The sequence below is a fragment of the Neofelis nebulosa genome, chromosome 14 (assembly GCF_028018385.1).
Source record: "Neofelis nebulosa isolate mNeoNeb1 chromosome 14, mNeoNeb1.pri, whole genome shotgun sequence".
In the NCBI taxonomy this organism is placed as follows: Eukaryota; Metazoa; Chordata; class Mammalia; order Carnivora; family Felidae; genus Neofelis; species Neofelis nebulosa.
In genome coordinates this window covers 81880974-81893681 of record NC_080795.1, presented here as the reverse complement: position 1 = coordinate 81893681, position 12708 = coordinate 81880974, and the positions used below count along the sequence as shown (strand labels likewise).

Genomic DNA, 12708 nt, shown 5'->3' with positions numbered 1-12708 from the left:
GTGCGTGCAGAGCCAAGGGCGGCACGGAGGGTGCCGTGGTCTCGTGTCTGCCGGGTGCTGAGGGCCGCCTCCATGCACACCTGACAGAAACTTCTGGAAGGGCTTTGTCTCTGGAGTCTGACAAAGCAGGTGAGGCTTGCTCTGGAGGCCTTGCTCTCCCTGCTGGCCTGCAGCACCACGGAGGATCACAGCCACCCAGGCCACCCCCAAGAAGAGACCAGGGTCCACAGCTGCTCGGGGGCAGGTCCGGGGGGGGAAGGGCACTGCCTCTGTGCCACCGGCTTCCTGTGGCCCTGACGGGGGGGGGCAGGGTGGTCCCCCACCTGCTCTGGGGGCACAGGCCCCTCGAGAGTGCTGTAAACACGAGCATTTGTTGTTTATTTGCGGTTCTCGTGCTGGGCACGAGATTCCCAAATCTAATAGATTCCCAACAAGCTCTCATTGAATGAATGAATGAATGAATGAATGGATGAATGAATGAAACAGCAGATGGACCCAGACGGCAGCGGGTCAGCACCACGAGTGAGGCCACCTCACAAGCCGCCTTAAGCCTGGGCCCGGCGCTGGCTTCGAGCGGTGGCCCTGGCTGTGGGTGTCAGCCAGGGCTGGGGGGGTCCTGAAGTGGGGTGTGCGTGGGCCCACCAGCAGCCCCGAGACTGTGGGCCACCGGGCGATGCTGGCTCCTAGCCCGCGGTAGGGACCGGCAGCGCGGGACCCACCCTGCGGCTGACCCCAGGCCTGACTTTGTTTCCATTCCCGGGGGGCGCTGGCCTCGCACCCCCCACCCCCACTTTCTCCTGATCAAAGCAGCACTGATCACCTCTGTAAACCATGTTGGAGGATTTGGTTCTCAGAAGGCTCCCAGGCTGTGCCTCGTGAGCCGGGAAGCTGGTTGTCCGAGTGGCTCGGAACACGGTTTTGACGTATGCTCGAGAAAGGAGTGCTGTCATCTTTCAAAGAGGACGGGTCCCTGCGTCCACCCCCAGTGCTGGGACGGCGTCTCCACCCCTCGCTCCTCCGCACCTGTGCCTCGACAACCTGGCGGGAAAAGTCCTGTCTCCTTGTGGTTTTAATTTGCTTTCCTTGTATCGCTGCTGAACGGCCTTCTCGTCTCTTTACTGGTCACCAGAGTCTCTTCTGGGCGCCTCTCCACCCCTTCCCTACGGTGGCTCAACGCTCTCCTGACCTAGAAGGGTCTGGAGCATCGATACTGGCCTTCTGTCGTAGACGTCCCGTGTAGACGCCTCCTCAGTTTACCATTCTGTGGGCTGTAACAATGGCTTGGGCCCTAAGCCGACGTCGCTGACTCTAAAAGCGTTTTCCCTTTCGCCTCTTTGTGTCGTATTCAGAACCTCTACTCTGGGGTTTCCAGGTAACAAAGCCACATCTGCTCGGCATGTTCACAGCTGCCATTCGGAAATTCAAGCTTCGTAACTGCCTGCTATTTATTTTGGTGTGAGAAGTAGGGCAGGGACGTAGGTTACTTTTTTACTCCAAACGATGAGCGACTCCTTTGGGACCGCGTTCTCCTGGGCTGGCGTTTTGTGTGTTCCCATCACGAGGTGTGTTCTCTTCGCCTGGCTGGCTGGGCTCTGCGGGGGGCTGTGCCCTGGCACCTGGGGCGGCGTCTGCCCTCTGTGTTTTGCCTCCTGGCTGCGCTCACACCGGTTTCCCTGCAGACGTGTTGTCAAGAAAGTCCTTTGGGCCATGTGACCGAAGGGCCCGGCCGGAGCCAGAACTGGGGGCGGGGTCTAGGCTTCCGTCTGGCGCCCCCGGCACCAGACTGCTTTTCTGTCCTCTGCAGAGCACCTAGGCAGGGCGAGCACGAGCAAGCCCCCCAATGACGGACCCCTCTGGGAGGAAGCGCTCGTCGGCAAAATCAGGACCATGTCGGCCTTGCAGAAGAGCCAGGCGTTGGAGGCCGTCCAGTGCCACATCCAGGAGCACACCCAGGTGGGACCCCAGGAGCCCTGCTCGTCCGTGCGGGATGCTACCTTCTGCCACCCCAGGGCTCACGGGGTGAGCCCCGAGGCCTGCACTGCCGCTTGGCTCCTGCTGGCCTCTGCAGCCCCCGAAGCCTCTGACCTTCAAGGACATGTGGCAGAAGGTGCCGGGATGTAGGAAGGTGATGGGCCACAAGCGGAGGGGCAGGTGGGGCACAGAGGCCCTGCCAGCTGGTGCTCAGACGTTGTCACTGGGGCCTGGCGGCAGGTGCGGGCCAGGGAGCCACATGGAGCCAGCCAGCCTGCCCCCGGCTCTAGGCCCCGGGGACTGGAGAGGACAGGGCGGTGTCTGGCCCACCTCTGTGCCAGGGGACCTCCCAACCTGTGGGCCGCAGGAAGCTCCCCAGCTCAGGACTCCTGCCATCGTGGGGGGCCAGGCCCTGCTTTTCCCTGACGCCCCACACACTCTGGCCTGTTCAGCGTGAAGGCCTGAGCCACCACTGGCGGTGGCTGAGCTCCCAGGTTGGGTGGGGCCCCCCCGGCCCCTGTCCTCCACCTTCCTGCTGCAGAGTCTTCAGGAGTTCGGGGCCGACAGACAGAATTGAGTAGCAGGGACAGCAGCACGGACGTGTGCCTAGAGGGAGACGGGCTCTAAGCACACACACAGCTTGGCTTCGGGCCCCTGGAACCTGGCTGATGGCCAGGTTCCTGCTCTGCTTCAGAGCAGGGGAGGGAGGGACATCCGGCCAGTGGGAAGAGCCCGTGCAAAGGCCCTGAGGTCGGCAAGATGGCAGCATGAGAGGGCTGGGGGACACTGGCAGGGCCAGAGTGTCACGGGGTCCCCAGCCAGCTTAAGGGGTGCAGGGGTGTCCCGCAGGTGGGGGGCTGCCAGGGACCAAGCAGAGGTGGGCACAGCCCTCTGGCAAATATCTCCTTACCCTTTTGGGGAGTGGTTTGTCTTCTCTGCTCACCCACAGGTGCCCACCCCGAGTTTTCATCCCTGGGGTTTCCCAGCGGATGCAGGGGTCCAGCTTCCCCCGGAGGGTCGGGTGGGGCCTGAACACTGTGTCCCGCCCACAGCTCATCAGGAAAGAGGTGCCCAACGCTGGCCTCCAGGAGCTCCTGGCGGCCTTGAACCTAGAACTCAAGCAGCCTTTGGAGAAGGTCAGTGCCTGGGGTGGGGCTTCCCGGGGTCTCCTACGTGTGTGCTCAGAGCCCCCGGGGGACCGTGACTGCAGAGAGCCCGCGGCCGCTCAGGCCCCTTCCCTGCTTCCCAAGTGATTGTCGCCATCTGAAGCTCTGCGCACACGGACCACGCCGGGAAGGCACGAGGGGTGCTGTTGCAAGGGGACGGCGGCCTCGGGGCCACTTCGTGTTCGCTGAGCCCTGGCTCCCAGCCGGCCAGGCCCTCTTCCGGGCCCCAGGGACGCGGCGGGGGCAAGGACGGCAGGCTTACGCTCTAGTGAGGGAGCCACGCTCGACAGTGGGGTCATCGGTGACAATCAGGAGTGCACTCTGTTCAAGTTGTGTTGCCCGATGTAGAAACTACACATTTTCATTGGGAGAAAGATAAAGGGGAATTCCGGAACACCCTGAACGCAGCCTCCTGCGTCCGCAGGAAATGAGGCTGGGGGGCAGGGGGGTGCAGCTCTGCCCGGGACACCTGAGGTGGGCGGGAGGGGAGGTCCGCTGGGACCCTTCGGCCCTGCACAGGACGGCGCTCAGGCTCGGCTTGGGTGTGCCCGGGGCGGGGTGGGGGGGGTGGGAACCGCAGGAGCCTCCGGGGAAACCGAGGCACCGCAGCCGACACGGCGTCTGGGTACCGCCCTGCAGGACCCACGAAACTTGGCGTTCAGGGTCTGGCTGCAGCCCCAGGCGCGGTGAAGAAGCAGTTCAAGGTGGGCGGGGAGGGGGTGCTGTGGTGGCCCCCGTGCCTCCTGCGGCCTCAAGCAGACAGTGGGCGCAGCAGCCTGAGGCAGGAGCCGCGCAGCTCGGGAAGGTGCTCAGGACAAGCTCCGCGAATTCATTCGCCCCTCGCCCTGCGGCGGTGGCGCCCCTGTCCCCGTGCCCCGTCCCACACCCCCTCCTCCCTCCCCCCAGACCTTCCTCTTCCACTTTTACGGGCTGATCCTCCGAGAGTGCGCCTGTGCGGATCTGGTGAGGAGGCACCTGGCCGGCCTCCTGGAGCTGTCCCACCAGTCATCCGGCCAGCGGGAGGTGGGTGGCAGCCCTCGGCACCCCCGCCCCTCCGCCCCGCCCCCCGTGCCGCCCCCCCCCCCCCCCCCGCGCGGACGTAGCTGCTTGACAGCAGATGGGCACCCTACCCTTCACTCCACGACCTGGTGGGGTTCCCGCGGCCCCCGGCGCTGTGAGAGCGACAAGGGGCTGCGGTGCGGGTGCCGCCTGGAGGTGACCTCGGGCACCTGTCCACGGCCGAGTCCTGGTTCCATCCCGCCCCGGCGGCCCCAGTGGGACACACGCCCTTCGGGGCAGGGGTGGGGCTCGCCCACCTTCCTTTGCGGGGCCCCCGGGAGGGTGGGGAGGAGACGGCGGGCCGCGTCCAGCACTGCCGCGTGGGGACGAGCTCACGGCGTCTCTGGCCCACAGGGCATTGCCGTGGCGGTCGGCATTGTGTCCTCCACGCACATGCAGGAGGTGTGGGCCGCGCTGGAGCACGTGGGCCGCACCAGGTTCCTGAGGACTGTCTTCACGTCCTCAGACAGCCAGGTAGAGAGGGCAGTGTGGGGGCGGCAGGGGCCAGAGGGCCGGGATTGGTGCAGGCGTGCTCTGAGCCTCAGTTTGCTCGTTGGAAACGTGGGGGTGACCCCTGCCCTGCCCACCTTCCCGAGGGGCTGGTGTGTGGGTGTCAGACCTCCGTTCTTGCTGAGGCCGGGGAGTTTTGAGCCTTGTCCTTGGGGCCCCACACGGGATCCAGAGCCTCCGCTGGGTCTGACGGTCGGGAGCCGTGTGGGCTTGCCTTGATTTTCAGGTGGGGCGTGTGGCCCGGGTCCTGTGTGTCCACGTATGCACCCGCCCTGGGGGTTTACGTGGAGCATCTGTGCTTTGCTAGTCCTGGGCACCCCGCTGGGAAGAGACATGAGCGACAGAGACCCCCCCCCCGGATGAGAAGCAGTACCTCCAGCCAGAGGGCGGGGAGCCCGGGGCCCGGGGCCGCGGTCCCGAGGCGCACGCGGGGAGGGCCCTCCCGCGGAGGGCGGCGGGTAGAGAGCCGATTCCCCAGGGGCCACCACTCTGTCCGCAGCAGCCGGAGCCGGACACGCACTGGAGATGGGCTGGCAGCACCTCCCTGCTCTGCTACGGGCAGATGGCCGTGCACGCCGGGGCGCAGATCCTGCCCTGGGTGGACAACATCGTGTCCAGGATGGTGTACTACTTCTCCTGCAGCCGCTATGTGAGCGCGGCCCCGGCCGGGGCGGTGGGGGGGTGGCGTGGGGGCCGCGTGTCCTCTGCCGGGGCCGGCCCACTGACCCTCCCCGGACTCCGCACGGACAGGACAACATCCTGAAGACGAGCTTCCTTTCGGCGACCATCATGCTTTTGAAGGCTCTCAGGCAGAACAGCACCCCGAGCTACAAATTCTCTCAGATCCCAGAGCTCATCCAGTGCCTCCTGGTGAGCGATGCCTGCGGGGGCTCCCGGGGGCTCCCAGGGCCGCCGGCGGGACCAGGAGGCTGAACCGACCGGGCACTCTGACTCGCACCCCCCCCCAGCGCATCCTTCAGAAGGAGCCCAACTTCCTGGCCACCCTCTTCCGGGAGAAGATCATGTTGGTCATCGTGGGACTGAGGTAACTCTCCTCGGGGTCCAGAACGAAGACAGGCCAAGGCATTGCGTGGGGGTGGGGGTCCACATGTGAGGAGACGGGATGTGAACAGGGGACCAGGAACACGGGGCTGGCCCTGCTGAGGCCACACACCATCGGCCTCGTCTCCTATCCAAGACAGGTCGTTCGTGTTGACACAGACCGATCCCCAACCTGGTCACACACCAAATCCAGGCCTCAGTCACAACCTGAGCCTGACCCTGGGCCACACGCTGAACCTCGACCTTGACCCCGGTCACATTCTGGGCCCTGATCCTGGTGACACCCACTCGTAAATCTTAAGTTGTGTAGGCCTCTCCCCGCTGGGAACCCATTTCAGCCTGGTGTCTCATTCCTGAACCGTGGGCTCCTGTGAAAAAGTCCAGAATCTTCTCCGTGTTTCTTCCAGCAACCTGCGGCCCAGTCTCAAACCCATGGTCAAGTCCCAGATCCTGCACACCTGCCTGCAGAGCCTGTACACGCTCCCACCCACGGAGACGCTCAGGAGCAGTTTACCTCCGTTGGACGTGGCCCCGGACATCACGGTGACTGCCTGTTCCTGTCTCTGGGTGCTGGGTTCCGGGTGCCGGGCCGGCCCGCCAAGCCCTGGCCGCGTGTGTGAGCGAGGGGAGCACCGGAGAGAGCTCGCCCGGCCTGGGTTTCTTCCCGGCTAAGCCACAGGCTGGTCTTGACCTTGGAGCCCGAGTCTTGAGTTCTGCCCTCAAGTGGGGCTCTGGTGTCCATGCCGCCCCCTGAGGTGCTGTGATTCAGATGGGACAAGGAAGTGACAGCACTCCACGGATCTGCGCCGCTTCCGGCTGCCTATTCAGCAGCTTCTGCTGCTCGAACAGGGCTGGCGTTTCTTCCTCGGGTGGGGCAGACACAGCAGCTCGGATCCCCACCACTGGCAGGCCCAGCGTGGGGTCTCCTCCCAAGACCCTGCTCCCTACTTGGAACCCCCCGGTGGCCGGGGACACACACATGCACCCACATGCCACCAGCCAAGCTCCTGGGAGTCCCCCGTCAGCAAGAAACAGCAGGCCGGCATGGAGACGAGCCACGGCAGGGACCTGAGCTGTGGCCAGGCTGGGCTCCCAGGGAGCAGACTGTGGGCCCAGAGTTGGGGGTACACTCTCAGGAGAGGCCCGGTGGGGAGCTGAGAGGGTGGGGTGGGGTCACAGGAGAAGCATACTCTGGTGCGGCTCAGGGAGGGCTCAGCCGATCCCCTGGGAAGCTCTGGTACCGAGGGAGCTCAATCGTGACATCGGCCGGCCCATCGCTGGCCCGTGGACAGCCCGCTTCGAGGGAGCGTGAGCTTGGAGGTCAAGTCCTGAGCGTCCAGCAGCCGGGAGTGGGTGCCTGGCCCCCGACTCTAACATCTAATTGGAGCCCTGTCCCAGGAAGGAGGGGCCAGGGCACCAGAGGGGAGGCCACGGGTCGTGACACGTGACACAGGCGGGAGCTGGGTCTGGGTGACAGATTTAACAACTGAAGTGTCACTGCCACGCAAAACATGGCACTTTTCCAAGTGTATGGTCCTATGCGTTTTGACCTGGATTTGTGAAACTATCCTCAAAGCCAAGATGAACACGTTTATCACCCCCAAAGCCTCCGTGTGCCACCACGGGACTCCTCTTTGCTATTGTCATCATAGTTGGTATCTTGTAGAATTTCACGCAAGTGGGATTATGGGGGTTCTGCTTAGCTTTGCCTGGACGCTTCCCGATCAGACGACCTGGAGATTTGTCTACACTGCAGCCTGTACGGATGGCTCATTCCTGGTTCCCGTGGCACGGTATCTGACTTTTCGGATGCCCACCGGGTGTTGATGTGCTCGCCGCACGAGGGGCACTGCTAGTCAGGCTGCTGTGCACACTTGTGTGCGGGTCTCTCTACAGGCCTGGATTCTGTTTTTTGGGTAAACACCCAGGACCGGACGTCTGGGCCATAAGGCAGGTGTGCGTTTAACTTGCCAAACTGCCTTCTAACCGGCTGTGCCGATTTGACTGCCACCAGCACGGACGAGAGCCCTGCTCCTCTCACATCCTTGTCAATACACGGTGTAGTCGGTCGTAAGCGCTGGCCATTCTCCTGGGTGTGCACTGGTGAGTGGTGGTTTCAGTGTTCGTGTCTCTACTGAGAGGAGCATCCCCTCGTGTGCTTTTGACCATCTTTGTATCTTTTTTTGGTAAGCTGTCTGTTCAAATCTTATGCCTCTTTAAAAAAAATTTTTTAATGTTTATTTTTGAGAGAGAGACAGAGCACAAGTGGGGGAGGGGCAGAGAGAGAGGGAGACACGGAATCCCAAGCAGGCTCCGAGCTGTCAGCACAGAGCCCGACGAGGGGCTCAAACCCACGGACGCAGGATCGTGACCTGAGCCGAAGTCGGACACTTAACCGACTGAGCCACCCACGTGCCCCTCTCGTGTCCAATTTTTAAGTTGCATTATTTATTCGTTTCTAGAGTCCCTTTTAGAGTTGCTATGGGGGTCCTTTATCACACAGGTGGTCTGAACGTATTTTCTCCCGGTCCCCAGGCTTTCTTTTTGTCTTAATGGTCTTTTCCGAAGAGCGGAAGCTCTCGATTTTGAGGTTGTTCAATGTATCTGTTCTTTCCTTCGTGGGTTGTGATTTTGCTGTTGTATCCAAGAATTCTTTCCTTAGGCCAAGGCCGCAAGGATTTTTCTCTGCTTTCTTCTGGAAGTTTTACGGTCTTAGGTTTCACTCTGAGGTCCGTGATAGGTTCTGAGCCAACTCTTATCTGCTGTAAGGAACGGCCTGAAGCTTAGCTCGTTGTGCATGTATGGACACCTTGGTTGTTCAGGACCCATCCGGGTCCCAAGTTCGCCTCTGTTGAAAGCCTGTTTATTCTGTTCTGAGCCGTGTCTGCCGATGCCACATTGATGTTGGTCCTGGTAGCTCCACAGGAAGGGGTGAAGGCCCCCAACTTGGGTCATCTTTTTCAAAGCTGTTTTCTGCTCTCCCGGGTTCTGTGCACCTCTGCGCGAATCGCAGAATGAGTGGCTCAACCTCAAGTGAAAGGCACCCTGGGGTTTCGATTGGAGTTGCACCCAATCTACAGACCGACTTGGGGAAGACTGACACATTAACACCGGTTTGTGTTGCGAGCTGGGCGCTGGCGCACCTCTCCGTTTAATTAGGTCGTCTTCAAACCCCCCAGCAGCGTTGGCCGGTTTTCTGTGTGCTCGCCTCGGACGTCTTTTGTCAGAGCCTTTCCTCTATTTTCTTCTGATATTGCCGATGATATTTAAATTTTTAGCTTTCAGTTGCTCGTTGCTGGTTTATAGGAACACAATCGACTTTTTTCGTATGTTGACTTTGTTCCCGAAACCCCGCTAAACCGCGTGTTAGCTTTTCAGAGCCTTCTGTAGATTCCACAGGGTTTTATACGTGACTTGTGTGAACAGTCTCCTTCTTTCTTGTCAACGGGGATGGTGCTGTGCTGTCGCCCTCCTACCCCACCGCCCTTGCCAGGACCCGCCGGTGGTGGGAACAGACACCGCGTTGTTCCTGATGTGATCAGGAACGCATCTGTCTTCGCCATCGAGTCTGCTGTTGCCGGGACTTGCTGTGGGTTCTCTGATGCTCTTAGTTAGGTGGAGAAAGTTCTCTGCTAGTCCTGCTTTTCGGACAGTGCTCATCAGGATGGATGTTGCATTTTGCCCACTGCTTTTGCTGGGTCTATGCAGATGGCCAATTTTGATATGCTGTTTTCATTTTCACTCAGTTCAACGTACTTCCTGGTTTCGGCTTCAGTGCTGGGGGAATACGCCCAGGGGCGCCGTCTGAGGAGCCCTGGGCTGGGCAGCGTGCCCACAGCAGCATCGGGAGCTCACTGAACTCTGCCCCCGTTCTGGGAAATTAGGGGCAGATTCAACACCCTCAGCGGTTAGGACCTGAGGCCCGGCAGCCGGGAGGGCACTGTGTGTCCCCACCAGGGACCGAGTGGGGACCGGGCCTGGAGTGGACATTATAATCATTTCCGCAGGCCCCGCAGGGAAGGGTGACCGAGCCCTCACGGGGGCGAGTCCCAGGGCACCAGGGGAGAGATGGGCGAGGGTGTCGGCCAGGGAGGGCCACGGTGCTGGCGGGTCGCCCCCCGGGGAGTGACACCAGGCCACCGGCCCCGCCAGGCGCTGTACCGGAAGTCGATGCGGGCACTGGACCTGCTGTTGCAGAGCCTCATCTCCGAGAACAAGAGTGTGGACGAGCTATGCTTCATCCTGCAGGTGAGGCTTGGGCTGGCGGGGGGCGCACGACTGGGGCTCCGCCCGCCCGGGGCGTGTCCCTCGGACACAAAGGCGGCCAGGTCGGCAGGTGTGCCCCACGCCGCTGACCCGGGGGCTCTCGTCAAGACAGGGGTGGGCGTTTCAGAACAGCCGAGAGACCTGCGAGGAGAAGGTGACCCTGGCTCATCGCCGGGCACCACCGTGGGCAGGGAGGAAGTCCCGGGGATGGTCTGAGGGCTCCCGCACAGCCGTGCAGACGTATGCCCTCAAACACCCTGGCTTCCCTCTGGGCCCAGATCCGGCCTCGCCCCGGGGAGCTGAGCCGGTGGCCGGGCACGGACGGGCGAGCCATCTGGTGGGCACGCCTGGCTGCGGCCGGCCCGCCATCGCTCCGCGTCCCAGCGGCCACGTCAGGGAGGGGAGGGTGGGTCCGTGCGCTGAGCCGGCCTCGGGCTCTCCTCTCCCATCGCAGCACATGGAGCCGTGGCTGAAGTCAGACAGCAGCCACGAGCGCCAGCAGGCAGTGCAGACCATCTTCCTGTTCCTCAAGTACGTGGTGGACTACGTGGGGCTCACTGTGAGTCGCCTCGCCCGGCACCCTCGGGAGGGCAGCCAGGAAGGTGGGCCTGAGCCCAGAGAGGGGCCGGGAGCCCCCATGGCGCGGCTGCCTCCGTGCTGGGCACCCCGGCCCTCATTCCTGATTCTCGCGGCCGTATTCACGGAGCGCCTCGGCTGCTAGGCACGGGGCTGGGGGGCAAGACGCAGGCCCCGGGGTGCCCCCAGTCCCGGGGCGGGGGTCACAGTTCAAAGAGGGCGGAGGGGGGAGCTCGATGGCCAGGCCGCCTCAGAGCAAAGACTTGAAGGAAGCGGGGAAGGGAGACCAGGTGGGGGGGGAGGCGGTCCCGCCGTGGGACGAGGGCCTGGGGGGCGCCCTGCCCACGAGACACCCGGCGGCCGGGCCTGGCCTCGCTCACTGCCCGCCCCTCCCAGGAGGAGGCCACCCCCTCCATGCTGGGCCACCAGATAGGCCTGCTCATGCTGCTGTGGAGGGACAAGGAGCCCGTCACCCAGAGCCACGCCCACCAGTGCGTCTACCTCCTCCTGCAACTTCTGACCCAGCAGAAGGGTGAGCTGGGAGCCCCCCACCTCCGGGGCGCTGGCCACTTGGCCGCCCCAGGCCCCCTGACTCGGTGCCCCTCGCCAGGCAGCACGTCGGAGTTCATGTATTTGAAGAAAATGAAGAACTTTGAAGCAAATGCCAGGAGGGAAACAGAAATGAAGTTCTACGACCTGGTGAAGGTGGGGCCCGAGCCGCGCGCAGCCCCAGGCTGTCCAGGAGTGGGGGCCTCTCCGGCCTCCACCTCCCTGCCCATTCTGCAACCTGCGCAGGGGAGCTGGGGGGCGGGTCAGGCGTAGCCGGGACGTGGACGCTCTCTTGCAGGGAAAGCACCCCATCACTCTGCCCCTTGAAATCTCGGCCTGCACCCTCCCGCCCGTGACTTGGAGGTGCGGCAGGGCCCCTCTGGAGCCCGGTCCTGAGGCTCTTGCTGACCTCTCCCTTCTCGGCCCCCACTCCTCTTGCGGCCTCACCCCTGGGGCCCCTCACTAGGGCGACAGCTGGGTTTGCCTGAGGCTGTCCCGCGCTCACTACTCACGCACAGTCCCGGGCAAGCAGCATGCTGTCTGTCTCCCTCGTCCATCGCCTCTGCCCTCCCTCCCTGTGTGCGTCCTTCCCGGGCCGGCCCTCCCCTCAAGACGGACGGGGCATCAAAGCTTTGGGTTTGAGTCCAAGCTCTGCCTCAAACCGCGGGGCGGTCATTCAACCCTTCCATGCTTCAGTTTCCCCACCTTCCAAGTGAGAGTCCCTGAGCCTGACCCCCTGCCTGCTCTCAGGACAGGCTGGGACAGGAGCAGCAAGGCCTCAACGCCTCCGTCCAGAGGGTCGTCCCCTGGGAACCCCTCCTAGGGAGCCGGCCGCCTAGAAGCCTGTGGTCCTGGTGGGTTCCCTAGAAACAGAGCCTGGGACAGGAATTTCAGTGCAGTTTAGGGGACAGAGACTCACGCTCAGGAGGAAGGAGTAAGGGAAGCAAGCTGGGGATGGGAGGAGCCAAGAGGGGAGTGGTCTGTCTGACCCAGGGGAGTGTGGCAGCTTAAAGTGTCCCCCACCTCGAGGCAGGGGCTGGACCCTGTACCCCGAGTCAGTGACTGGCTGTGGGCTGCAGGGTGGAGGGGCACCTGACTGCCTGGGCACGACTGCTTGCTCCCACCATCCCCAGAGTGATCCTTCAGCCCTCGGCGGCCACACCACCCACCACTGAGGCAGGAGGGGCGGGGCCCCAGCAGCCTGGTGCGGGGCAGGGGACAAGTCTGCTCGCCTGTCATTTTTTCCACCTCTGAGTACGAGGAGCGCCCCCACCCCGGGCCCTGTCTCCAACCCCGACGCAGGAGGGGCTGGAGGGCTGAGGACCACCAGGGAGGGTGCCGCCTCGGCCTCTCACCGCAGCGCCCCCGGCCCAGGTGCTGGATGGGAACCTGACCATGGCCCAGCATACGCAGCTCGTCCTCACTCTCCTGCGAGGGCTCTGCAGCCACAACCACCTGCGCTGTGACCTGGCCTCACAGTTGCTCCTGATGATCGTCGAGGACCACAGCATCAAGGCAGAGCAGGTGGGCGCTGAGCCCCGGCTGCGGG

General features: G+C 63.2%; 1 protein-coding gene across 2 annotated transcripts in view; it reads left to right on the top strand.

The window, feature by feature from the left end:
* Positions 1–12708, top strand: part of LOC131494718 (maestro heat-like repeat family member 5) — a 30229-nt gene that overhangs the window by 3647 nt on the left and 13874 nt on the right. For both annotated transcript variants that reach the window (XR_009253571.1, XM_058699268.1), the window contains exons 3-15: positions 1805–1953; positions 3024–3107; positions 4044–4160; positions 4551–4670; positions 5206–5355; positions 5457–5576; positions 5675–5751; positions 6176–6311; positions 9921–10016; positions 10489–10636; positions 11007–11142; positions 11225–11315; positions 12534–12683. Coding sequence is in view for 1 of the 2 variants with exons in the window: in XM_058699268.1 (XP_058555251.1) it covers positions 1805–1953; positions 3024–3107; positions 4044–4160; positions 4551–4670; positions 5206–5355; positions 5457–5576; positions 5675–5751; positions 6176–6311; positions 9921–10016; positions 10489–10636; positions 11007–11142; positions 11225–11315; positions 12534–12683 (1574 nt within the window). In the remaining variant the exon portion in view is untranslated. The remainder of the gene's footprint in view (positions 1–1804; positions 1954–3023; positions 3108–4043; positions 4161–4550; positions 4671–5205; positions 5356–5456; positions 5577–5674; positions 5752–6175; positions 6312–9920; positions 10017–10488; positions 10637–11006; positions 11143–11224; positions 11316–12533; positions 12684–12708) is intronic.